We start from the raw sequence: 26164 nt of genomic DNA, 5'->3' as shown, positions 1-26164 counted from the left end.
CATTTCCAAAAGAAACATAAGAAGGAAAATAAGCCTCATGGGTTTTGGACAGGATGAGGTCAGTTTTAAATATCAGCATAGAAATGTCCATTTAGGTGCAAGAGATCAGATCCTGTATATTTAAGAGCACTTGCTTAAATCTTTAGTTTTCATGCTTTGATTTTCATTGAAGGGTGTTATGAATAAGTAATTTTTTTATTGATATAACTCAGTTCAGAGATTACTTCTCCTTAACAGTATATGTCGTAAGAAGAATAAGTCCTCAGTGATTGTTTCTTTGCATATTTCTTACAAATACAAGAATTCAGAAAGAATGTCTGCATTTTATTTCATTCCATTCTATCTTTGTCTCAAAATCCCCAATGACAGTTTTCTTAATATAGCAATTTCTTTTTTATTAAACTGAACTCAGAGTACCCTAGATGATGCTATGTATTTCAGGACACTATAAAAGACATGAAAAATTAGATAATTATATTATCTTTATAATAATTAGCGCTTGAGAGTGAAGAAGAAAGCAAATATGATGTACATAATAAGTGAAGCACTGTAGACATTGAAGTGATTCTGTATGTTTGCAAGACTTTGCTGTAAGATTTTTTTACACAGAATTCTTTAACATCTACAAGATGTTAATGTTAGAGCAATGTGTAAGATAGTAGAGATATTTCTATGATTTAACAAATTCAGTATAGATATTTATTCCAGTATTTTTTAAATTCTTAGTTGAATTGCTTTACTTTCAAGTAGAGATACTAATTTCATGAAGTTCATAAAGAATAAGTTGCCGTGCCTGATATTTTTATACATTCAGTTGCAGCTTGAATATTTTTGCGAACAAATTGCTCTGTAAATCTAAGTGGAGAGAAACGGAACAATTAATCTTTAAATAGATTTTGAGAGTGGATGGGATCAATAACTCTGGAAAGTATTTGTCTTTTCCCTCTGACTACAAAGTGAGTGGAAATGAATTTAGACTAGACAGTAAACTTCTAGGCTGACCAAAGTCAAGTAAATCTCTTCTTGTTCTATTTCTTTCATTGTTAACTAGTTTCTTTGCTAGTTAGTGTAACTATGTTTGCCTCCAGTAGTCTTCATAATATCTCGCTGAGGAGAAATCAGCAGAATTCTTTATTCCATGTTTGAATTTTTTTTCACTATTTAATTTAACAAATAAAACTATGAAAAATGCTGACATGACAATGTGTGAATGACTGGACCAAGAGTGGTCCCTTCCCTTCTGAGGGAAATGCCAGAAAGGAAATCTCCCCTTTAGTTTTTTCTGGTTTTGGACACTCTTTGCTGTCTGGAAGATCCACTTCAACAAACAAAATAGAGAAATACCCTTAGCCAGACATATGGAATAACCTAGTAAGGGAGCATGTTCTCCTCGTAGGCAAGCAGTGGTACCTACACCTGTGGATAAAGAGGACCTACCAGCTCTGTGTCCCGGGTGTGTTCTGCAACGAGGAGCATAATGTCAGACTTGTCACTGCTTCCGCCAGCTTTGTTACTGTATCTGAACCATCAATGTGGGTCTTCTCTGTACGTTGGCAGACTCCTGTCAGTGAGCTGTACAAAATCTTCTGACTCCTGTTTTCTAAGCACCATGACTTCAGGCAGCTACACATTCAGTCTGTAGGACCACTGAGTTGCACTGTTAACATGTGTAAATTCCTTATACAGTTACTGGATAGACAGCTCTGCAATGCAGACACTGTGCAACCCTCACAGGGTGCTCATCTCTTTCCACTGGCAGCACAAAAAAACAAGGAACCTATGTCAGGCTCCAAAAATCATCCTGTCAGAACACGGATCTGTTAGGGCCACAACATCTAAGCTTGCCAGAGATCAGAAGCTACACCTAAGTAGCAGGGATCAGAAGTCAATACTTAGATCCATAAGTGACTAAGATGTCTCTGAAACTCTTACTCATTGCTTCTGACACTCTGACACATTTTTTCCATGTTCTCTTCACAAACATGAGGAGATTCTGTCCTTGCTACAAAGGAATGCACTTTGTTTACATTTAGAAACAGGTCCATGGTGTTCATCAAAATTAGCAGAAGGCCCTTAAAGTCTAACTACATTAGTATTTAGAAAGAAAAATTACTACTTGAGAGACATAAGGCATTTCTTTTGTAGGGGAGTATGAAATGTCACTCACAGCAGTAGAATAGCGTGGGGCTATAGGTAGGAGTGGTTCCTATGTTTTCCGTTCTTTTTATTTTCTGATTATGTACAAATTTGATTGTATCCCAGAGTGGGAACAAAGAAATAGGGAAAGTACACGTGAGGCACAAGGATGACAGTGTCACTAGGCAAACAAAAGTTTTATGCATTACTCCTTATACTGCACCTCACCAATCCTAAATCTTCTCCTGACTTAATTCTGATTGAGGGATCCTCTCTTAGAAACTATTAGACTGAATTCAAAGACTGTGGAATCTAGGACTAGGTAAGTCCCAAGATGTCCCTCCATATGTAGCCAGAGACCTTGAGAGAAAATCACAGTGTGCAAAGACATAGAGCATGTCCCAAGTGCATCCACAAAGAATTGCATGGATTTTGGAGACTAGTGGTGTTGAGAGCCTGTAGTCTCTCAACACCAGTAGTGTCTTGGTCTGAGAGCCAGACAGTATCGTACCATAGAAATGCAAATGCATTTGCAGAAATGCAAAATGTTTTTTTAGAGACATTTTCTAGTCCACTATACATGCACTTCCCAATCTCAGCTTCATTAGGACTCTGCTGGGTTATCTGCTGGGGTTTAACAAGATTTAAAATGTTACAAGATCTTTCTTTTTATTTTTGAGTAAAACACTTGTAGAGTTCTTAAGGGAAAAGTGTTCAACACCACAGTAACTCCTGGAAAACGGCTATCTTTGACATTTCTTGTCAATTTAATTTAAATTCTTTTTGATTGCTAAGGTTTCCAGATCATAAATCTAACACACACAAACCTGATAATGATTAAAACTGAGGAAAAGTTAAGAATTAACTTCTTTGTTGGAGTTTCTATTTTCTTTTCAGCAGGTATCAGTAACACCTAAAGCAGAGAAGAAAAGACAACTCTGTGATTGGTTTTAAATACTGCCATATCAGGAGAGAGAAGGGAGGAAATCAGATGCAATGTTCTGACAAACATAGGCTTTCATTTCACCTATAAGAGGTTTAAAGCTCTTAGTAAATATTTAGGGGTGGCCAGATGGCAGCAGCAATTTTTAAAAAGATACTGGGATAGTGATGTTAAGTGTCTGCATTAGTCAGCTCTATCTACTTTCTGCAGATGCAAAACAAGTTTGGTGATAAATCATAGAGATCAGGCACCAATACCACTTGGTCATAACCAATGAGTTATTTTAAGATATATTGTATTTCTCACAGTTTTCTGAGCATCTGTAATGAAGTCTTAAGACAGTGTTCCCTGTACAGAGCGAGATGATTTGCATGCCAGGCACACTGCCCTACCTAGACATCAGATTTCTTAGTCCTTATGTGCTTGTCTTTATTGATGTGGAGGGTCACAGGTTTCATTCACTATTCACATGGTCAAATATTTGTGAATAATCCTGTGTTATCTAGTTAGCTATTTACCTAAACCAGGAACTGATCATATCCAAACTTTAACCTACTGCTTTGGTATTATGAAATGCTGGATTGTTTCAAAACATGAATATGCTCAAATAAGCAAGATCTTTTTTTTTTAATTCTTTTTCAGATCATTCTGGATGGAACCGCAGGCAGCCCGTTGTCTGCTCATGACATCTCCCAGAGGTTACAACAGCTCAGCTGGGAATTCATCTTCCCATGATGTCTAAGCTGACTCATCAGCCCCTGGAGGGAGGAACTCAGATGTGTTCTACTTTATGGCTTTTAAGTAAGGATTAATTTTAGGCACAGCTTAAGTTAACATATTAAGAAAGAACTTGAGATGCACTATTGGGGATTATAAACAGCCTGCTTTGCACTGGGATGTGAATGGCTTCCGGTAGTCAAGAACGGTTATAAATACTTCTGATTTTAGAATTAAATATATTTAGATGCATTATTAAAGTAAGGAATTTTATAGGGAATAAATGTTTATTCATCATATTGATGGATAATATCATATAAGCATGAACTAATAATATATGTGAACTGCTTCTTACTTTTCATCTGCTATTTAAAAGATACATTTGGAAAGCTTTAAATTGGGCTTCACTGAAAACATTTATTTAAAATTGTATGGGAACATTCAGTATCCCATTTGTAAGCACATACAAGCAAAACTGGGAGTGGCAGTTTAGCATGACCAAGGCCTATAGAAACCAGTCTTCATATAAGAGGTTTTTTTCAATGTGTGTTTTGAAGATATCTGGAATTGTATATTGGCTGTAGAATTTTGTCTAAGGGCAAAAACCACGATCTGCCTTTACAGCCATAAGCACCAGAAAAATTCACCATGAAGAACTGCAAGCCAGTTCTAGGGGGCATGTGAACTTTAAAATGTAACAGTGTATGTGCTTGCACTCATGAACACCTTTCTAGTTGCACAAAACAAGCACTTGCACTATTAATTGTGAATTTGATATACACAAATAAATTCATGCACAGTACAACTGAGTATCTGCAAAAAAAAATAAATTCCCTTAAACGAGTAAGATTATGTGAGATTACTTCTGCCTTAGCTGTAGCTATCCCTAAACATCATCATTCATTGATATAGATGAGTATGTTACACATCCTAATGTGTGCAATTATCCCAACAGTGCTCAATACACAGTTGCTCTGTAAAAGTGATTCCACAAACTACTGCCTTCTACCTAACCATTCACATGAGGAATTAGATAAAAACAGTTCCCCCTAATGTCATCTGTGAATTAAGATTTACAGGATCATTCATAAGCCTGTGCACAGTAAGAGACAACACTTATGCTCTGTGTTTTCATTCTGTTAAAAGATAAAGAAAATATGTCTATAATGTCTCTGCTGCAGCTCCCTGATGCCTTTTGTATTGTTTGTCATCCTCAGAGCTAAAACAGTGCTCTGAAGTATCTCAAGTCCTTTTAATTAAGGTAATTGTAAGGATTTCTACATCTAAAAAGCTTCATCACACTTGAAGAGTCAAATTACAATTTAGTCTTCTCATCTGAACATATGAATGTATGAAGCTGGAACAATACTAATTTCTTTCTGAATTCTCAGTGCTCTGTCAAGATTGGCATCCAGATGAAACCAAACTAGCATCTGGATTACACCGAATCCTAAATGTCCTGCCAAAATTAGCACTTGTTTGACATTGATTTAGCATCTGGATGACAGTAAACTTAAATGGAACTTGATTTTTGCCTTCAGGAACAGGGGAGTGCTTCACAACAGAGCACCTGTGTCTAATAGTGAAGCTCAGTCTGCCAATAACAAAACCGGTTTTTTCCATAACTAGCTGTACATTGTGTCCTTTTTTATCAGCCTCACTCCTGACCATGACAATATTTACATCACTGACCTTCATATTTCATTGCTGCAACTCATCCTCAGGAACAAAGCTCTGTTATAAAAACTCATGCAGTTGTAAAACACTGCAGTCCTATGTATTTAGCAACAGGTCACAGTGATAACTTTGCCCTGGAGTTCAGCTGGCTGTGCACAGAATGCAGAGTTTGATTTCAAAGTCTGTCCTGATAATCAAAGCCGCCTGTGAAACAGGATTTAAGCATGTGAATGTTATGATATCCAAGTTCTACTACAGCTGTAAAATCCTTGGCAAATGAAGGAGTGGCCCAAGGCAGGCATAACAGAACTTCTGCAGACATGGGAGTTAAACTTTGTAATATGCTCCCGCAGGACTTATAAATAAACTCTCTTTAGATCTGCCTCTTCCCAAGATCATTCCATATATACACAAGCATACACGCAAACACACACGCTCATGTGCACACACACTCAAACACAAAGCTACATCTCCTAAAAGCTGAGAAGGAAGAGATGTCTAACTATTTTTAAAAGATTGGATACTTAATAGAGAACAAATTTTTGCTCTAGACATCCTAATAATTTATTCTCTTTAGTGTCACTGCACTAAAATTCATTGTTTCTCAAAACTGAAGGTGTGCTATTATGTAATATATTAACTTGGTTTTAAAAATGTAAATTTGTCACTTTGTGACAGCTGGAGCAGTTTCTATGACTGACAAATAAACAATTTTCTTACTGCTTTAATTTCCATGTAACTAGTAGTCTTATTTACAGCCCAATTAGAGCTTCCTACAGACAGTTCCTTCCATGCTGCAGAATCTCTAGCCTGCTTTCCTAAGGAAGCAAGATTTAAGCATGTGTCAGACCCACATTGAGCACATAGTTCAGTTTCAGAAAAATTGGACAGGAGCTAGAAAGCTCTATGACAATTTAACTCCTTAATGAAAATTGGGAGTTGCTGAGTGACAGAAATCAGAGAAAGGCACTCTTTGAGGAAAAAGTTTCAGAGTATTTTCTGTGATGCTTGTGAGGCTGAGTGGTGCATTCCTGCTTCTGAACAAGCTGCAGCATATTCTGGGAAGGAGGAGAAATAAACCATGGACGGATGGGACCTGGGATTACTGTGGCCTGAAGAGGGGTGTAGGGATTTGACCCAAATCCATATGAAACTAGATATCATTAATTTTTTTTCCCTAGATAAATGTTATTTATTTATTTCTAACAGACCCTAGGGATTAATTTATATACGTAAGGTATGCAGAGCTGGAAGATATTATGTATTCATGCAATAATAATTTTCAAAGGAAGGAAAAACTAACAATTCCCAATAATAATTATACATATGCAGATATTTGCTACTAAGATTATGAATTTCTAGCAAAATCTGCTCTAATGGAATAGCCCGAATGTCTTACTTTGTGTTCTGGAGGCATTTGTATCTCTTGATAAATCTTGTCCCTCAAGTTTATATGTCATGCTCTTTAGTGACCTCTGAACTAGTTTTGGCAAAGTGTATGAAGTCAAGAGTTTTGCAATGTGTCTACTGAATGAATGAGTACAGGGAAAATCTTTAGCACATTTGATATCGTTTTCAGTGCTAGTGACAGCTGGTACAACGTGGACAGGGAGGGAAAGAGCATCCTCTTTTTCCTAGCTGGGTTTTAGAGCGCTTACCACTGGGGAATGCTGGCAGGAAAATCTAGAAAGGCTCACTCTACAGCAGTTGTCTGTCTAAAAAGTGGAGATTCCTGAGCTGTCTTTTACAAACACTAAAGTTATTCTTACAAAACAATGTTTTTGCAGCACTTTGAGCATATTCAAATTGCTTTTGAAATGTTGAAGTCAATTGTATTAGTCCAATTCAGCGATGGAGTAGTTTGTTTTGCATAAGCAAAGAGTGGGAAGAAAAGCAGGAAAGTAAATCTATGCTAATTAAAACATCTTCTAATGAAAGTGTGGACAAGAAAACTTGCTCCTCTCATTGGTTTTGTGTAAAAAAATTCTGTAATTTGAATTAATAATAATAGCTGCATTTACGTTGTTTTTTTGCTTTTTCTGAAGCTTCTTTGTTGATTTTGTAATTTCGAATTTATGAACCAAATTACATAACTCAACTATGTAATCACTGATGAGGGTATACACGTTGCAAGCAAAATGCAAGTGCACATAGATAGAATCTGGGATCAGAAATTCAGTCAGACTACACCTGCTAATGTGTTCATCTACATGCCTTGTAAGGCTCTGACGTGTCACGAGTGACATGTTCTCTAAGCATTAGTCTGGACTTTTTCTCTGGATTATTAGAATTAACAGCTGTTGTCAGCTGGGCTCAAAATCTGAGGACTGGTTTTATGAAACATTATGGTGATGGTGTGTTTACCTCCTCCTGTATGAATGCAGCTGATAGCATTGCCATTTTAAACACAAAGGCACTAGTATCATTTTCAGGTACCAGTAGCACTTAGGGTCGGATAAAGAAAGTCTAGAAAATGTAAATAATTGGATCAGTTAAGTCTATACTGCTTATTAATTAAACTCTCACAAGAAGGCATTATTCATAGCCTTCAATAAGGAGTGAATATGTTCAACAAAATGAACAGTTGTCCTAGACTGCAAGTGCACTATAAACAATATGTACATCCTTTTGGGTAGAAAAAGGCTACTTTATAAAACTGCTAGTACAGTTGTGCATTGCCAGTTTTGCAACTAGTGAAATAACTTAAGGAATCATTTAGTGTTTATGTAGAAATTTTCCCAGTTACTTTGTAACACAGAATATTTTAAGTGTATTACATAGGAGTTTTTTAAAGTCCTCTATATAACTTAAAAAATGTAGAGCTAAGGATGCCTGGTTTTCTACGGATTTGCATCTTGAAATTTACCTCATGTATTATATAACTCCTTCCTGTCTGAAATGGGCATTACTCCACAACATTTTTTTCTAACTGCAGGCATATGTTTCTATGAAGAATTTTTAAGTGCCCTGCGCCCAAATCAAAATTGGTTGTGGTGGGCCAGGGATTTAAAAAGTTATTACAGTGGAAATTCAATTCTACTACATACTTGTATCCTATAAGGATACCAGGCTAAAATGTCTGTATTTATTAATTTAATTTTGTATGAATGAATCTGTACCTTAATCCCCTGGATATACTGTTCTGAAGTCACTAAAAATGGGGCTTGAAGACATGTCATATGCCACAAACTGAATATATGTCAAAATAAGCAAAGTGTCATTTGACAGATATTTGTGTCTTCCTGTATATCAGGTAAAAATTCAAATCAAGAATTGTAGTAAGGGTGGGGTTAGTGTCTAATGACTATTTTCTAAGTAGATCCATTTACAAAGTAAGATGCAAACTGTAAGTAACGCTCCACAAACTTTATTTTATATGTTACAAAAGTTTAAACCCTTTTCCATGTAGACAATGGGGTATCAGACAATCTGACAGCTAGTCTGTCAGACACTTCCTTCTGGGAACCGTGGATGAATCACTTCATGCTCTGTGCCTCAGCATTGTTTCCAGAACTTTAGGATATCATCTACTGATTTGAATTCACATTTTAAAATACATATATCATATTTTATGCTTATAAGCTTGCTGTGGGCATTAATTCAAATGACCATAACATGATAACTGCATGATCTCAGCGTCGAATACTGTTCCATATTCAAGCGTGCCTTAGTAGTTTAAGTTGATTTGTTTTTCAAAGATCAAAACAGTGAAATATAAATAGATAATACATGAAGTACAGAATCCTAGAGGAGCAGCTCAATGGTCAAAGAAGTTATAAAATAGATACCATTCAGATCAGAGTAATAAATTTTCAAAACCTCCTATATCCTTTGAGCCTCCAGGATCTTGTATTACTTACGGCTTTGTACAATCCAAAAGTTAATTGTTATACTGAATGAGGTATTTTTTGGTTAGCAAAGGAATTAGTTATGTTTAATTACTCTCCTGGCAATCTGGTTTGTGATAGTTTCCTTCAAGGCTAAGCTAATCAGTAGATAGAAAATCCTCGTACCCATCAGTAAAGACTGAAGAGAGCCTTTGTATTGTTACACAAGAGCAGGGAAAGGCTGACTGGCTCTGGCTACTCTCATTTCCTAATATCTCTGTATAGATAGTGATAGTGTATAGAAGAGTGCTGCACTGACAGGCAAGAGCTCCTGCTTCAATCTCTACCTGCAGCCAGAGGCTGTGACTTCCCCAGGGGAAGATCACGAACAAGGTGAGTAATGAGAAATACGTGCCTAAGTGAGGCCTCCCTCCGGTGCAGAAGTACTGGCTGCCTGTGGCAGTCGATGCCTGGGCAGGCAGTTACTAATAATGATACAAACCCCTAACAGCATTTCTGGAGCACCTGCTTACAATATTAAAAAGTAACTCAGGATCAATCATTTAATTTCTTTTTTTTTTTTTTACGTGGCACTCACAGCGAGCGCTGCTCTCAGATCCTCCCCCGTGGGAGCTGCGTCTGCCTCTTCCTGCCCTTCCTCACACACTGTGATCAAACACCAGAACAGTCAGAGATAAGAGTCAGAGGTTTCAAACTACGTGTTTCTCGCCAGATTCTCACCAGATGTGCTATTTAGTTCTTTAAAACAAAACACCTGTTGTGTTTTTCCAACTTTCGGAGACCTCTTCCTCAGGCAAGTTTCACAGGGAAGCAGGCTGGTCTCCCAGGCAGGCAATCCCACTTCGGGATTTCCACAGACTGCTTGGCACCGACCTCTGAAGCCACCTGCTGAAACAGGGGACACCACAGTCATTGTTTCACAAATAATGGGGGCACTGTCGCCGTCCCGCGTGTGGGAGATCGGGGGGGGGGGGGCGCACTGTTTTTTAATCTCAGAATTCCTGTATATTGCCCCAGCCTATCTTAAGTTTCGCTGAAATCCTACTACTGGTTCGTATGCACCTTTCTGCCGTACTGTAATACCATCATAAAAACAGAGAATCGGAGCAGCAACACGAGAACGTGAGGTTTCCGCGCACGCGGTTCAAGACCACGTAATTGTTTTCCTCTTTGACATCTCTTTAACAATGTCACCGGGGGGGCTGTCGCTGTGCCTCGTGAGCACTAGGGGCACTGGAGGCACTGTCGCCATCCCCCGGGGGTACTGGAGGCACTGGGGACACTGGAGGCAATGGAAGCACTGGAAGTCCTGTCGCCGTCCCCTCAGGATGCCCCGCGCGCCGCGTACGTGCCTCTCGCCCCGTCCCGCGCGCCAGGGGCCCCCAGCAGGCGGGGCGGTGCCACGGCGGGGGCGGGCAGGGGAGCGGCCGCGCCCTCGGGGCGCATGCGCAGCCCGCGCTCCCCAGGGGCGCGGGGGCGGGGCGCTCTCCCGCCGCGCGCTGAGCCCCGGTTGGCCGGGAAGGGCGCACGCGCTGGGGCGCGCCCTCGGCCCCGCCCCCGCGCGGGGCGGGTGCCCGGCGGCGCCGCCCGCGATTGGCGGGGGCGGTGGGTGCGCGCGCGGTGGGCGGTGCGGTGGGCGTGGCCAGGCCATGTGTGCCGGGCGCCGCCGCAGAGCGGCCGCAGCCGCCGCCGGCAGCGCCGTGCCCGCCCCGCCTGCCCGCCCCGGGGAGCGGCGCAGCGAGCCCGGGCGATGTTCGCCGCACGGGGCTTCCCCTGCGCCCGCCTCCGTCTCGCCGGCCGGCCGGCCGCTCGCCGCTCCGCCCTGCTCTGCCACGGGGCGGCGGCGGCGGCTCCCCCCGCCCCGCCGGGGCTGCCGCTGCTCGGCGGCGCCCGCCGACGCCTGCTCGCCCTCGGCGGGCTGAGCCCCTCCGCGGCGGCGGCGGGGCGGGGGGCGGCGGGAGCCGCGCCATGCGAGCCGCGGCGGCGGGAGCGCGGCGGGCCGGGGGCGGCGGGCGGCGGGTTCCGGCCGTCGCGGGTGGCCGTAGTGGTGAAGACGACGCGGTACGAGTTCGAGCAGCAGCGGTACCGCTACGCCGGGCTCTCCGAGGAGGACCTCAAGCAGCTGGTGAGCGGCGGGGGGGATGCAGTCACGGCCTCCGCGGGCGCTGCCGCTGGGGCCGCGGCAGGGTCGGGGGGCGGGAGGGTCACCAGGGGGATGCGCGGCCCAGGGGGTCACTGGGCCTCTGTGTTCGAGTGTTCCCGGGGTTTCCCCGGGGCGGTTCGCTATTCCCTCACTGTACCTCTCCCCCTGCTGCCTCCCCGGGCCCCCGATCCCGATGGACAGAGCGGTGCGAGCCGCGCCGCTGGACCGCCCTTCATTCATCGCTCGCAACCTGTCGAGGGATTTGTGTAGTAAGCGTGTTTGGGTTTTACCCTCGGAGGGATTCCAGCAGCCCTCAGCAAGCTGCAGGTTTTTCCTTGCAGCGTGTAAAGATTAGAGAAGTGCATACTGAGGAAAGCACAGTGTTGCAAAAAATCTCCTCTGAGGCTTAGAGAGGACTCATTCACATTTCCTCCTTTCCTTGCTCCGCATCTTTGCTTCATCCTTATGTATTTTCCTAAGAACTCCTCCCAGACAGCCAAATCTCACCTTTGCATATGTTCTTCTTGTTAAAGTTTTTAGAAAACCCTTTTTCTTTAGTCTCTAAGAAACATTCAGTATAAAGGTCCATTCCTGAAGTTGTACTAAGGAAAGCAGGTGTCTCTAAGAGTTCATATGTGCACCCAGCAGCTTGTGTCTTCATCTCCCCGAAGCTCAGTTCTCCATTTACCCTGTGTCTGTCTCCTTCCATTGTTCATCTGCCACTGGTGGGCCAGAGAATGGTACCTGCTGGAGTTGGTGTGGCTGCCAGCAGGCCAGGTCATGAGCTCATATTACTGTCTTTATTTCACATAAGACCATTAATTTGTGTCTGTCTTGTCTTTGGTCTCTTACATATTTTAGACCTCTGTTAATTTGTAGTGTTTGGATTAAACTTGTACATATGCTTAACTTATTGTGCAGGGACAAATGGTATGGTTGCATAGCCTTGCGTCATAGAGAACTGGGATAAAAAGTACACTATCTAAAGCAAGATAGTTCTAACATCTTTCTGCATGCTTCAGTTGTTCATCCATCTCCTGTGGAATTCCCATCCAAACATTTTTACATGTTTTGTGTACCTCTCTAGTCATATTTCATATATCAACAGGTTTAATGTGGAAACATCATTCTGTGTTGATTCCCATGTGGGTTCCTGTTGCTAAGATGTCCTTGTACTTCCTTTCAAATGGTGGTTATGGAAAAAAAATGGCTCTCACAGCTCATCTGTAAGACTGTTTTTCTTTTCATTTAAGCTTCTGTTGAGGAGGCATTTCTTGTTTAGTATAGAGGTTGTCCTCAGCGTGGAGCTAAAACCAAGAAAAACAAAAGGGTGTTTGGTTACTTTTCCTTAACCACTGTGTACAGGTAGGAATGGGACAGTGAATCAGTTAGTGAGCAGTGTCATTAGTGTTGCACATCCCTTGACTAAATGTAGTGGTAGCTGCAGTTTCTTTTCTCACAGGAATTCATGTTTTGTGTGATTGGTAACCTGTGTCATTCTGAAGATTCATTTTAAAAAAAGTAATTGTGAACTCAGTGACTGATTGTAGTAGTTGGAGAAACACCTTAGGATTTGTCCTTTTGGAGAAACTTACATGTATAAGACAATTTTGCACATTTGGGAGAATTCTAGAATTTTAGTTGTAAGACTGGTGCTTTTTTTTAAAAACCTTTCCCCTGAAAATACCTCCTTGTGAGCAATTGCAGCAATAAATCACAGTGTCGCCAGGTAGACAAAGCCTAACTTGCCTAACTCTGTGTGTAGCAATACTGAGTTAAGCTCTTGTTGTATGGGCAGGAATACAAAGATTTGTGCAAGAACACACTGAAAAGCTCTTCTAGAATTGAAAAGCTCTTCTAGAATTCTATTTTTGAAATAGAAAATAAGAGAGTGAAAGAATTATCTTTACTGCTAGTTTCTTAAATTTTTTAGCTGACCTGTAAAAATTTCTGTATTTGCATTTTGCTGTGACTCTGGTCTCAGATTGTTTTTCCTCCAGCTGAGTTAATGGCAGCCTTAGTGAAAATGTTAGCTGAAGTTCAGGAGACTCTTAGCCTCTCTGTTGTGGAAAGAGACCACTTCATAGCAGAGTGATTGCTGCAAAGTGTCCTTCCCTGCAGTGCCATGTCCTTTGTGGGCAGCATGGCAATATGATGCATTTTGCTTCCTGAAGCTAGCTGCACTCTGCTCTCCCTGTTTCTCCTGGGGAGGCTTCAGAAGCTGCTCCCAAGGCAACTGATCTCAGAAATGAGCCCAGACCTACTTCCTTCGGATTTGCAGCTCAGTGGTGCTGAAGGGCCAAATAGAGGGTAGGGTGAGAGCTGAGGCTCATATGAAAGCCTCACGTTGGGTAGAGACAAAGAGTGAAAGCAAAGGAGCGTAGGAGAGGTTTGGTTTACCTGGTGCTTGGAGCTGTTGGCTAACCCAGACATGTTGGTGGTGGGGATTGTGTTACATTGCAGGGCCTCAAGCTTGAGTGACCCCGGACCTGGCTTGTGGTGTGGCAGCATCACGGTGTGAGGGAGTCTAAGGAGGAAGCACAATGCTGTCATCATCTGTCACAGACCTTCAGTTGTCCAGGTGCTGACTATCTGAAGTACAGAAATTCAACTTCAAGGCATTGTTCCAGGGTTAGATTTGACCAACTGCACCTCGGCTCGTTGGCCTACCAGTTGTGGGCAGAAGAAATGTTTGCAAGTTTCTAGAAGATAACCTATGTCTCTACTTGGAAGCTTCAGATTTTCGTATAGCACAAGTAATGATAATTGTGGGCTTAAACAGTTCTACCTGATCACTGAGAAAGGAGAGGAGTCCTGAATTTAGCTGTTGCAGTCAGTGCATTTATGTATTAAGACTGAAGCTGCAGTCACTTAATGCAGAAATGGTGGTGCATTTGGGCACACGTCCTAATGAGGTGGGATTTGTTCCATATTTAAGGAGGCTGAAGATGAATCATTGACATATACAAATACATATTAAAATATGATACAGATCATAGTATGTATCATTTATATGATATATCCAGTAAAAATCACAGTATACTTCAAGAAGCAGAGTATGGGTATCAAGGCAGACTGGCTGACACTTCTGATAACCCATAGAGGCCCTGAGCACCTGTGGCTTAAATCCTTCTGTGGCCTTTCCTTTGGACCCCAAGTGAGTTGTATTATACAAACACTATAAAATGTTGCAAAGTCAAAGCTGCAAGGTCGCAATTCCTGAATTCTTTCTTTGTGTAAACAGAGATAGGAGAGGTGAAGAAGCAGTCCAGACAGCAGAAAAACAAAACAGATGCCGGAGAGATGGAGAGCAAGGGCAAGCACTCTTTGGAGTGTTTAGCAGATCTGTGAAAGATTAATTCTTCCATTGCATTTCTGCATGCATGCTGTGCATGCCTGCTCCAGGCAATTGTTTTTACCTGTCTTGTGGCAGATACTATTACATGCTTACAAACAAGTCTTTTACATCTATTTATAGGTGTACACAAACACACCTGACTATCATAATTAGTAGTCTAATTCTGAGGATTATGTAAAGTATAATTAAATGTTTTGGATGCTGTTTTACTGGAGAGGTTTTCAGAGTCTTTACTTCCGAAGAGAGATTAGAGATCTATAAAAGTGAGATTTCTCTTCTAATACCACAAAAGGAAAATGCCTCCAAATGATCCAGCACTTAAAAAAAAGTGCTGCATCAGTAAATTTTGTGCATCATATCATGCAAGGAATATTTTTCTTTGCCTTCATGAAATTTGAAGGGGCTACTGGATTTCTAAAACTTGCAGTTACCATCTTTAAGTTAGATGAAAATACTAATATTTTTCCCAAGTCCCTACAGACAGTTTGCTTACCAGGAGTGACAGCAGTTTGCATTTCTTCTGACCTGTTTATTTGGATTAGCATCTAAATATGACTGGTTACAAAAGTAAATGATCCAGTCAACTAATACTGAAGGCTACTGTATATCCTGGCTGTTTATTTCATTCTCAGTAAATCCATGCAGAACAAGCACTGCTGTTGTCCTTATGTAAACTAAGAGAATTTAATACCCCAGTAATAGAGAAAACTAATTTCCTGAGTTCTGTTCTTTGTTTTGTTTGATAGTGCAGATGCGATGTAGCTGCTGACTTCTCATGCCTGGAAGGTATTTAGGAAAGATGAACAATTTAGCTGTCCAAACACAGTTCATATACAGTTTTAATCACCTTTGAAAATGTCATATGAAAAGTTAGGTTTGTTTTGGTCTTAATTGGAAGGGAATGGTTCAGTGTGGACCACAGCTGATACTCTGCTGTGGCTGGTTTACAGTCATCATTTGGAGCAGGGAGGGAGAGCACAGACTTAGAGCTGTTTGGAACAAGTTTTGGCTCATTTGGACCACTGCAACAGATTGGTAGGGGTGCTCATCTCAGTGATGTGAAGTTCATAGGGCTTTATTGAGAACTGGTTTTTCGTTAGAGAAGAGGTAGCGTGTTAGCAGGATATTTCCTCCCCTGAAAGAGGCACATAAGTGATGCATAGGGCACCACCAATAACATATAGAGCTGGGGTAGTCAGGAAGGAAGAAAGGAGTGTTGCCCAGCAGGTAGGAGAGCTTCAGTTGAAGCTCCTGTGTTGTGCACTAGAACAGCCCCACAGAAGTGTGGAGGGTGTGTGTGTGTGTGTAGAAGAACACTACCCTGCCATTCTCCTGAATTCCTAATTAAGATGTGATAGCACCAGTTGTTACCAGCCTGCACGTTTTCATGTCTCTTAAGAAAATTCTCTCTTGGGGGAAATGTACTGTTTTACTTATAACTTGATAGCTGATTGATTTTTGGTTTTAATTACGGAAATTAAAATATCTTTTACATTAAATGGTGAAAGTATCACTTTAGTATCACTTTTTAATTACCTTTTCTGGGTACTAGTGTTACAGGTGTGTAAATCTCACATTGCCACCTGAAGATAGGCTTTTGGAAACCAGTCAGGTATTTCATTCTTAGATTTCTGATTTAGAGGACTGCACTTCAATACAGATGCCTGTGATCCACTGCAATTATTTAGTACGTAAATATTTTCAAAACACTGGAATTTTTACAGATGCGAGGAAGGTAGCAGAAGGAAAAAGTAATGTGCAAACTTCAAAGTTCAACTGAGTTCTAATTTTAAAATGAAATGAGATAATTTAGCAAGTAATTAAAAAAAAAGTTGCTCCTCTAAAAAGCACTAAGTATTCAGACATTTATGTTTGTGTCCTCTTGTAGATCCAGATATACAGGGGTACATTTGAAGTCGTATCTTTAAATAGAAACTTACCGAATGATGTCATAGTTTGAAGCTTTTCATTGTTTTGTCGCGTTCAGACTACCCATCTCTGCTTATTTTGTAATGTGAATTATTTCAGTAGCTGTTTTTTCAGGGAGCAGTTTAAAAACTGCTAGGACTGTACTATGTACTTTACCTTGCCTTAAAAAGAGGGGGGAAATATCAACTCAGTTTAGTGAATTTCAAGCATACAGAATTCAAGACACAGGTTATAGTGCACCAGGACTGTATAAAGCTAAAACCAGGGTTTTTTTCAGAAATAAAATTTTCGAGCTAGTCCACTGGAAACTGAGATGGGTGTAGATGTTTTTCAAATTACACAACCATAGCGTACATTTGTTTATCTTTACCTTTGCAATTTGATATACTTGCATCAGTGTTAAGTAACTTCAGCTTGCATCTGCTTTATTAAAAAGTTCCTTCCATATTGTTGCTCTGTCATAAGAAGAGTCTGGAAAATGACGGAAACAATTAAATAGGATATAGTAATTATTTTTTTCCATAGCATTTGTTTTTCCCGTACACCATTCAAGTATACTTAGTCATATATAACAAATACATATAAAATAGAGAGCATTTCAGTGTACCTAAATTAAACTTCATGGATTATATCACCAAGCATCTGATACTGTATACAGCTGAAAAAGGCTGCTTTTTGGAAGTTACTTTAATATTGGTTTTAAGTACTTCAGTAGTTGTGATTTACGATGTTATGTTGGTGTTGTGCTGAATTAATGAGAACTGAGTGATTGTATTGCATGCATTGCACAGGATTCTAGAAACCTGTCAGTGCAGAAAGCAGTTACTCTTCTGTTTATAGTTAACACAACAATTTGCTCTGCATTAGCCTTTGAATTGCAAAAAACTCTGTGTATTCCTCAGATGTGGTTAAAATGACAATAATGCTTTAATGTGGTGGATGATGAAAAATTAGAAAATAGTTTATGGCATTTTTACTTTTGTTTATGTATGGATCAAACTCTTGCCCTAAAGCAGCATTTCTATAAAGCTTCAGGAACATAATGTTGCTAGTGAAGTCAGCTACTACAGAAGTAAAGGCATATAAAATGCTACAATATGCAAAACACTTCATAATCATCAGTCTGTAGCAGATACAAAGGCATCATTTGAAAAGCTGTTGTGACGATGTTAATAAAAGTAAGTAGTCTAAGTGATTGAAGAAAAACTAAGGAAAGTATAGGGGAAAAAAAATTCCTACCTAAAGCAGCCTACTGAACTTCTACAGTATGAGGGGCATGTAGCAAAACAGTAGAAACCTAACAGGTTTACAGGAACAATATTAGGAACAATTCTGAGCAACTGACAGCTAGTCAGTACATCAGTCAGTAGTGCTGGTCAGGTAACACCAGCCTTCTTATCTTTCTAGTGTGGTAAGTACTGCATCAGTTAACCTAGCACACTTTTATAAAAGCAAACAGCCTGTATAATAAATAATAACCCAGACTGGGAAGTGGGGGAAACTGGGCTTAATGCCTATGGCTTGCAACTCAGCAGTAGTTTTGAATGGAAAACTTAATTCATATTTAAAGCTTTATAGAGAACTTAAACCCGAGCCTGGCTACTGCTGATTCTGAGTAGGAGTTTGTTTTAGGAGTCTGTGTGGTTTCTCTGCTACTTTCAGCTAAGGCAGATACTCACTATTAAAGCCATGCTGTAAACAATGCATTGACTTTGTGGATTGGATTCTTAGCTGTTACATTAGCAGAAGCCAGTGCATTTTAAGTTCACCCAGGACCTGCAGCTGCTTACTGCCACTGGTTCTCAGGTTCACTTCAGAGTGCTTGTGCTAGTCTGAATGAGCTGGAGTGCAGGTCCTTGAAAGAGCTGGGTGTCCCAAAATGGGTCAATCCATTAGTACCACAAACATGATCCTGCTGAAACCCTCCCTATTGTTAGCAACAGGTTGAATGTATTGGATTTGCGTGGCCAGAGTTTGGTAGCAGGGGGAATACAGGAGGTGGCTTCTGTGAGAAACTACCAGAAGCTTCCCCCATATCTGACAGAGCCAGTGCCAGATGGATCCAAGACAGTCTGGCTGCTGGCCAAGGCCGAGCCAATTGGAGGTGGTAGTAACACCTCTGTGATAACATATTTAAGAAGGAAAAAAAAAAATTACTGTGTGGATGTAATTGCTTGCAGAGAAGAAAGGAGTGAGAATGTGTGAGAGGAACAGCTCTGCAGATACCAAGGTCAGTGAAGGAGGAGGGGGAGGAGTTGCTTCAGGTGTCAGAGCTGAAGTTCCACTGCACCCTGTGGTGCAGACTGTGGGAAGGCAGCTATGCCCCCAGTCCATTGTGGTTCATGGGGATGCAGAGATCCACTTGCAGCCTGTAGGGGAGATCCACACTGGAGCAGGTGGATGCCCAAAGGAGGCTGTGAACCCATGGGAAGCCTGTGCTGGGGCAGACTCCTGGCAGGACCTGTGGCCCACGGAGAGAGGAGCCCACGCTGGAGCGTGTTTGCTGGCAGGACTTTTGACCCTGTGGGAGACCTGTGCTGGAGCAGCCTGTTCCTGAAGGACTGCACCCTGTGGAAGGGACCCAAGCTGCAGTCTGGGCTGTGGTTGTCTTTCTGGGCTGTGAGCACACATTGCTGAGCTATGTCCAGCTGTTATCCACCAACACCTTCAAGTCCTTCTCCACACAGCTACTCTCAATCCATTCATCCCCTAGCTGGTATTAAGACTGGGGCTTGCCCCAACCTGGGTGCAGCACCTTGCACTTGATCTTGTTGAACTTCATGAGATTTGCACAGGCTGCCCCTCTCGAGCCTGTCCAGGTCCCTCTGGATGACATCTCCGCCCTCCAGTGTTGCCCACACTGCACAGCTTGGTGGTGTCAGCAAACTTATTGTCATTAGTGTGAATACAGCACTTGAAGCTCCCAACTGATACTTGTCTTCTGCTATAATTAGAAGAAACTGAGGATCGGTGTGCTGTCCTGTATTTACTGTGAAAGTGGGTGTCATATCCAAACCTGCTATCTGTTGTCTACAGCCACCAAGTTCAGCTCCCCCATCAGTGCCAGTTAATGCTGGAAAAAACATTAAAGTTTCAGAGTTGTGATTCCATCTTGCTATGGCTGTCCTCTAGCAGAGTCTTTTTTGTGGGGCACTTAAATGTGTCTCCAAGGTACAGATTTCTACTGGGCAAGTTCTGCCATGGCTAACTGCTCAGTTTATATTTATCTATTTCATCTTTGGCATTTTATTATCTAAGATTCAGAAGCTGACTCGTGATTTAATCACAAGTATTTGTATGCGGATTATTCTTACATTATGAAATAGGAAAGCTTAATATGTGATTGGAGCTCATAAGAAATCCAAAAGTTCAGTGTGTACTGGCCTCTGAGGAAAACTGTTTTTGGCATGACAGATGGAGATTTGCACTAACTAGTAGTTAACACTAGAACGTGGGAACATTACTTGCACGCAGCTATACATTGCCAGTCTTTGACTTTGGTACTTTAGGAAGTTTTGAGTCAGAGTCAAGTTTTGTCAGGAAAGCTAAAAGAAGTGTAGGGTTTGAAGCATGTGCTATATTCAAAGGTATTTGTAGTTCAAAATGTAATGTATTTAGAAAATTTTTTTTTTCTATATGCCCATCAAAAGATTGTTTCTTTTAAAACTGAGAAAAAAACTGAGGGCACTAAGGTCTATACTTAGGATGTATGGTTAAATCTTGAGAGACAATTTCTGAAAATACTGAACTTTTAAAAGTCCTGTACTTTGCTTAGAAACAGTTAGATTATTTTACCTATAATGTTAATAGCATTTTCTTCTCTAGGTTAAAACTCAAATTTCTGTGTTTAGCTGTTGCTCTTTAAATCCATTTGGATTGTTTGGTGCTTCTTTCTGTAGAACAGAAAGGTAGGTAGATTTGAAAGCAGTGATCTGTTCTTGTTTTCCTGCTTGAGTGCATGTGTGGGCAAGTTCATTGTAGAAATTTGAAAGAGAGCAATTGTTTCTAGATCTGTGCTTTTTTTCTCTCTCTTTTTTTTCCTCCCTTTTTTTTTTTTTTTCTTCTTTGTTGTCAGACATTTAGTTTAACTCTTGACTGAACAACAGTCATAAAACAAGTGACTGGTACACTGAGGCATTAACTCCACCCTGATGCAGTGGCAGTTTAAGGGTATGTGAAGGTTAGTCCAGTTTGGGTAGGGCTTTGAGCAACCTGGTCTGGTAGAAGGTGTCACTATCTGGGGCAGGACTGCCTGGGGCAGGGTAGTTGTAACTAGATGACCAAATAATGTCCCTTGCAACCCAAATAATTCTATGATTCTCTGATCTCAGTGTGCTGGGGTGAGATGTAGAAAGTGCTCAATTGACTGTTTTACTCTGGACAATATTCACGTTACTGTTGAGAGAACATACACTTTTATCCTAATGCTTAGGTTAGCAATGTCGGTAAGACTCACCTATGGCTCTTCTTTCCCTATTCTCTAAATCAAAGGTCATAATCTGCATATGTAGACAACATGAGTATTCACAAGTTGCTTGGCTTCGTGTTGCTTCTGTATTTGTGTCTAGAAGCCACGTCCTTGTGTTGCAGCATTTTCCTGGAGGACCAGCATTACTCAAGGACAACAGACCCACAGTTTAAACTGAGTAAGGTGAGACTTGCCAGAGGTAAGAGCTAAGATTCCAGAAGGAAGACAGTCAAGCAAATGTCCTTTGCCTAAGTGACTGTTTAAGGAACCCTGTGAAAAATTATCCTTTCCTTAAAGAAGGATCAGGCCAGAATATACAAGAAGAGGTATATTTAGACATTCCATCTAGATCCTTTCTCTTTCAGTCTTCCAAGGAAAAGTATCTCCATCATAGAACATGTTCTGTTCCCCTGAGTGTGTTTTCCAGTGCAAGCTCTACTGGAAGCCTGCTTTGCATTGCATTTCTGCTGTGAGGTTTAAGACAACTACTGAAGTTATGCGTGAATGTATTTGTGTCCAGTTTGTCTCTGTTTTTCATGCACGTTTCGCTGTAACAGCTCTCATATTATTATGCATGTTTATAATGCATTTTATTTTGCAATCTTGCAGGGTATTGAGGTCACATTAATAGGCCTAATTGTAAATCAAAGCTTCCTCCAAAGGAAGAAGAATTTGCAAGTTATCTTCATGCAGAAGCTAACACCTTTTGTGCCTTTTTGAGGAGTCAGTTGGTAAGACCCAAGCCTGTCATGGGTTTGGGGGTCTGTCTGATCAGGGGGCTCAGGAGCCAGGCTGTCCTGCAGTCTTGGGTTTTCTGTACATCCCCAGTTCCTGCCAGGCTCTTCGGGGAGATGATCACGCACACAGTAACTGGACTGCCTGATCTTTGCCTTCAGCTCTTTCAAAGTAAAAACTATATGGTGGTCTCAATTTATCTTACTCTTTATCCTCAGTGGGAAGCTCTTTTGAGAAGCAGTATTTGTCACAGTTTTAGTGTGTTATTCATGTTGTGGATATGAGGCAGGAGCAGAGGCAGCGAGCACAGGCTGAAATACAAGTATATCTGTCTGAACACTGGGAGATGCTTTTTCACTGTGAGGATGACTGAGCACTGGCACAGTTTGCCCAGTGATGTGATAGAGGCTCCATCTGTGAAGAAGATCTTCTAAAGCCATCTGGACATGGTTCTGGAAAGGCAGCTCCGGGTGGCCCTGCTTAAGCTAGGGTTGGACCAGTTGACCTCCAGAGGTCCCTTCCAGTTCAACCACTCTGATTCTGTGGCCTCTGACCACAAGAACTGTAGGCACTTCTCCAGTTCTTGGGAGTAGTTAAGTGAGAGGCAGCTGACAATTAGCACTCCTATTTGATATACTTGACTGTGGTTAGGCTCAGACAGGCTGTCCCTTTGTGAGTTCTTAGATGAATGAACTTGTGAGTTAGTTATCTGTGAACTAGAGGGATGAATCTGGAGATGAATGGACTGTTGTAATCTCTGTAGCTTTTTGCAAATTAGGTCAATTTGTTAGCTCCATAGATGTAGTTTAGCCATTTAAACTCCGGGCCCTAATGTTTCATTTATCTTGTTGCTTAGTGATACTTGCTTATTTGTTCTAGAGCTAAATTCAAAGAGGAGACCTACATATTCTGTACCTGTTCTGCAGTGCTGCTGAAATTGTTCATCCAATTGTCAAGATACTGGTAGCTTATTTGCTGAGCAGCCTCTTCTGCTTTCTGAAGCTGTTGATGAAATAATTTAACACAGCTCTGGTAGATGTAAGTTACAGAACAGACTCTCTTCCATAGCACTGGCACTACCTGTACCTTTCCTTGCTGGTGTTGCAATGAAATGTTAGCTGTAGGCTCACCACTGATGTTGGTGGCTCAAAAATACTACAGTGATCACACAGAGATTTATTACACTGTCATTCTGAAATAAAAGCTCTTTTCCAGCAAGTTAAAAGATAGCATGCTGACAAATAAGCCAAATAAACGAGGTACATAAAATTGCAAGATGCAGTTTGTGGTTTCTGTGTTGTGTGGAACTAACAAAAGCCTGGAAAACGTGTGCTGCTGCAGCAGTCTGCTTGTCAGGTGCTTGTGTTTCATTTGCAGCAGATATTTCTAAAGGAAGCATGAATGGGGACCCTGATTTTAGTAACACAGTTGGTGTTTTCTAGAGATTATTTGCTTGTGGATTTCTTCTTCCTTTGGTGATAAAGCAAGATCAGTTTGTGCTTCAAACATGCAATTGAAAGTTCTTCTAACAAATTAGACCTATGGTGCTCAGCAGCTGATGTCTGTGGGAGGCAAATACCTTATTTTCTCCTTTCCACTTTCTCCTTTCCCCTCCCAGTGGATCATGAGAGTCTGGCAGCAGACCCAGCAATGAGCAGTGCTGTAACTACTGTAACTTGTGTACTCGTGTACTCTTTCCGTCCCCAGAGCCCACAGTGGCACCATTCAAGTTCCGATGGACCCTGGAGGAGCAAGAGGTGTATGGAGTGCACAAGCATTATAGTTCAGGAGTAGAAACAAAGGGTTTAAGTGTGTGACGCAATTAATGGGACATAACACCCTGTACCCCAGTAAGCCAGTACCAGCAAGCTTTATGAAGATGACTTGAAATATTTAGCTGGCTATTTTCTGATCATCCACATTATGATCATGTCTGTGTGTGATCATGTTGATGGCATCCAGGCAGCCTGGGAGTCTCTGTTGGAAGTGGTTTCCTGATCCCAGCTGTAAGACCGCCTGAAGATTCTGTTCCTGCAAGTTAATCGCCAGTTGTAAACACACTGAGGGGGACAGCAATGCAGTTCTGGAGCAGCTAGTTCCATTATTTTCTGTAATTTCTTCAGTGCTGAGTCTGTCTTTGTGCTTAGCTCGTGGTTGGATTTCTTGACAACAACGGGTGTCCGATGAATAAAGATTGCATTTTTGGGTATTGGATTGCAGTTGACTTTGGTTGTCATATCCTGCTGGTCCTGTCCCCTTCACTGGGGAGTTCTGTAGAGTGTGAGTCTGTGAAAATGGGATTAGGCGAGGCTGTCTGGCATCACTTTCTCTTGGAATGTTATAAAACTTTGAGTAAAGGCACTTGAATAAATTGCTGGAAGTGCCTGTTCAGAGCTTCTGGCGCAGATAAATTTCTTTACACAAACTCTAGAAGAAGTTCTGTTTCTGTGCTGATAAATTGGTTTTAACTGGTCAGGGAAAAGGAAGCAGTGACAGTATAATTGGAGATTAATTCAGGCTAGAAGGAGCCTCAGGAGCCTGCTGCTCGAAGTAGGATCACTTTCATTATGAATGTATTTATAAACACCTTTTTCTTAACATCCTTTTCATTCTCTCTCTTTCACTTGCTTAATCTCCATTCAAAGGCAAATTTGGCAGTACCAGCCCCAAATGAGCACTCTAAATAAGGTGAAAAACGAATGCAAACAGATAGTGACTGAATTACTCGCACAGAAACCTGTTGCAAAACTAATCTTCAGTTAGCAGTCTCACCTGCCTGCTTGTAAGAATCTGTCTGTATAAACTGCAAAGTGTTTCCATGGTCTAAAAAGTGTGTCAACATTAAGTATTCCAATTCTCCAGCTTCCAAGAAGGATGAGGCTAGAATGCACCTGCACTGTCTGTCTTGTTATTGATATCAACTTGTTTGAAAAACTGGGATATAATCCAGGGAACAGTACCAAAGGCAGTAGGTAGATTGTCCTTAAGGTTTTTTTCATGCAGAGAAAATGTCACCTTTGTGAGCACTTGGCAGTCTTCCATCTTAGCTCAAATACAATTTAAAGGGTAATGCTCTAGGTATTTCAGACTCCCCTTTTCTTAATTATCATTCCTATTGCTTTTTCTATTGTCTGCTTTCTCTACAGCACAATGATTCTAATTTTTATGGTAATAACCTAACTGTCTGGGTGCTTTTAGGACATGATAGAACTATACCTAGTATAACTATGCATTTATGTAGAGCAAAGTGTCTGAAGTTGCATGGAAGTCAGTGTAGTATGCTTGTTTGCATATTTGTGTAGAGTCTGTGATTCTTGGCTGCTGTGGCCATGGGATTCATTTAATGAACTAGTCAATATAAGCTGACTGCTGTGTATATAGAGATGTAATTAATGGAATGCTTATAAAAGCACGTGTCTGTGCTGAGATAAAATACATGCTTTTTTTATAGCTGCTATTTGCATTACTCAAGTGCACTTACTGTAGTGATTAACTTCTGCAAAAACAATTTGTGTCTTACAGCTTGCCTTGAAAGGATCTAACTATGCTGGTCTGCTGGAGCGGCATCGCATCCATACAAAAAATGTGGAGCATGTTGTAGACAGTTTAAGGTAAGAATGTATGGATGCTGAGCATTTCAGACACAGTGAAATACCCATAGATAGTGTAAAATAACAAAGGGAAGCTTTGTGCTACAAGCTCTAATAAAATAGAAGTACTCAAAAGAGTGCAGATGAGCAGTTGTTCCTGAAAAAATCATAATGTGAACTAGCTCAGTTCAGTTAACTAACACGCTGTTATCATCTTGAAAACAAATGAGCAAGGTGTAAAGGATTTGTATGTCAGGTGATTATAATCTAAATATGCCTGTAATTACTCCTTAGTTACTACTATTACTCCTTAGTTAGTGTCAGCTTTTCAGAAGGATGTGACAATGAGCAATATAGGACAGAATTCAGGCTTTTTTTGAACTTTATAGGAATGAGAGGATCGAAGTTCGCCTTGTTAAACGTCGAGAATATAATGAAGAGACAGTTCGGTGGGCAGATGCTGTTATATCTGCAGGAGGTATGACTATTGAAGGGAAGCGTTTGTTTCAGTATGTTTTCATGGATACGTTTTTCAAAAATACTTTGCAACATGTGAAACAACTTGAGGTATGCACATTTTGAAAGCAAATTGCTAATTCAATTGTCAGAAAATATTACCA

General features: G+C 41.1%; 3 protein-coding genes across 5 annotated transcripts in view; 2 read left to right on the top strand and 1 right to left on the bottom strand.

Annotated features, from left to right (window-relative positions):
* Positions 1–6201, top strand: part of RANBP3L (RAN binding protein 3 like) — a 33169-nt gene extending 26968 nt beyond the window's left edge. For both annotated transcript variants that reach the window (XM_064642927.1, XM_064642926.1), the window contains one exon: positions 3722–6201. In XM_064642927.1, coding sequence (XP_064498997.1) covers positions 3722–3765 — 44 coding nt within the window. In that variant the 3' untranslated portion in view covers positions 3766–6201. The remainder of the gene's footprint in view (positions 1–3721) is intronic.
* A 4775-nt stretch (positions 6202–10976) lies between these two features.
* The window catches only part of NADK2 (NAD kinase 2, mitochondrial), a 31911-nt gene continuing 16723 nt past the window's right edge, over positions 10977–26164 (top strand). For both annotated transcript variants that reach the window (XM_064642746.1, XM_064642747.1), the window contains exons 1-3: positions 10977–11446; positions 25477–25565; positions 25934–26022. In XM_064642746.1, the coding sequence (XP_064498816.1) occupies positions 11072–11446; positions 25477–25565; positions 25934–26022 (553 nt within the window). In that variant the 5' untranslated portion in view covers positions 10977–11071. The remainder of the gene's footprint in view (positions 11447–25476; positions 25566–25933; positions 26023–26164) is intronic.
* The window catches only part of SKP2 (S-phase kinase associated protein 2), a 44500-nt gene continuing 33978 nt past the window's right edge, over positions 15643–26164 (bottom strand). Inside the window, exon 10 of the mRNA XM_064642745.1 lies at positions 15643–17222. Within this exon, the coding sequence (XP_064498815.1) occupies positions 17210–17222 (13 nt within the window). The 3' untranslated portion in view covers positions 15643–17209. The remainder of the gene's footprint in view (positions 17223–26164) is intronic.

This window comes from Pseudopipra pipra, chromosome Z (assembly GCF_036250125.1).
Source record: "Pseudopipra pipra isolate bDixPip1 chromosome Z, bDixPip1.hap1, whole genome shotgun sequence".
NCBI lineage: Eukaryota > Metazoa > Chordata > Aves > Passeriformes > Pipridae > Pseudopipra > Pseudopipra pipra.
Note: the sequence above shows the minus strand (reverse complement) of the source record. Positions and strands in the feature narration are given on the sequence as shown.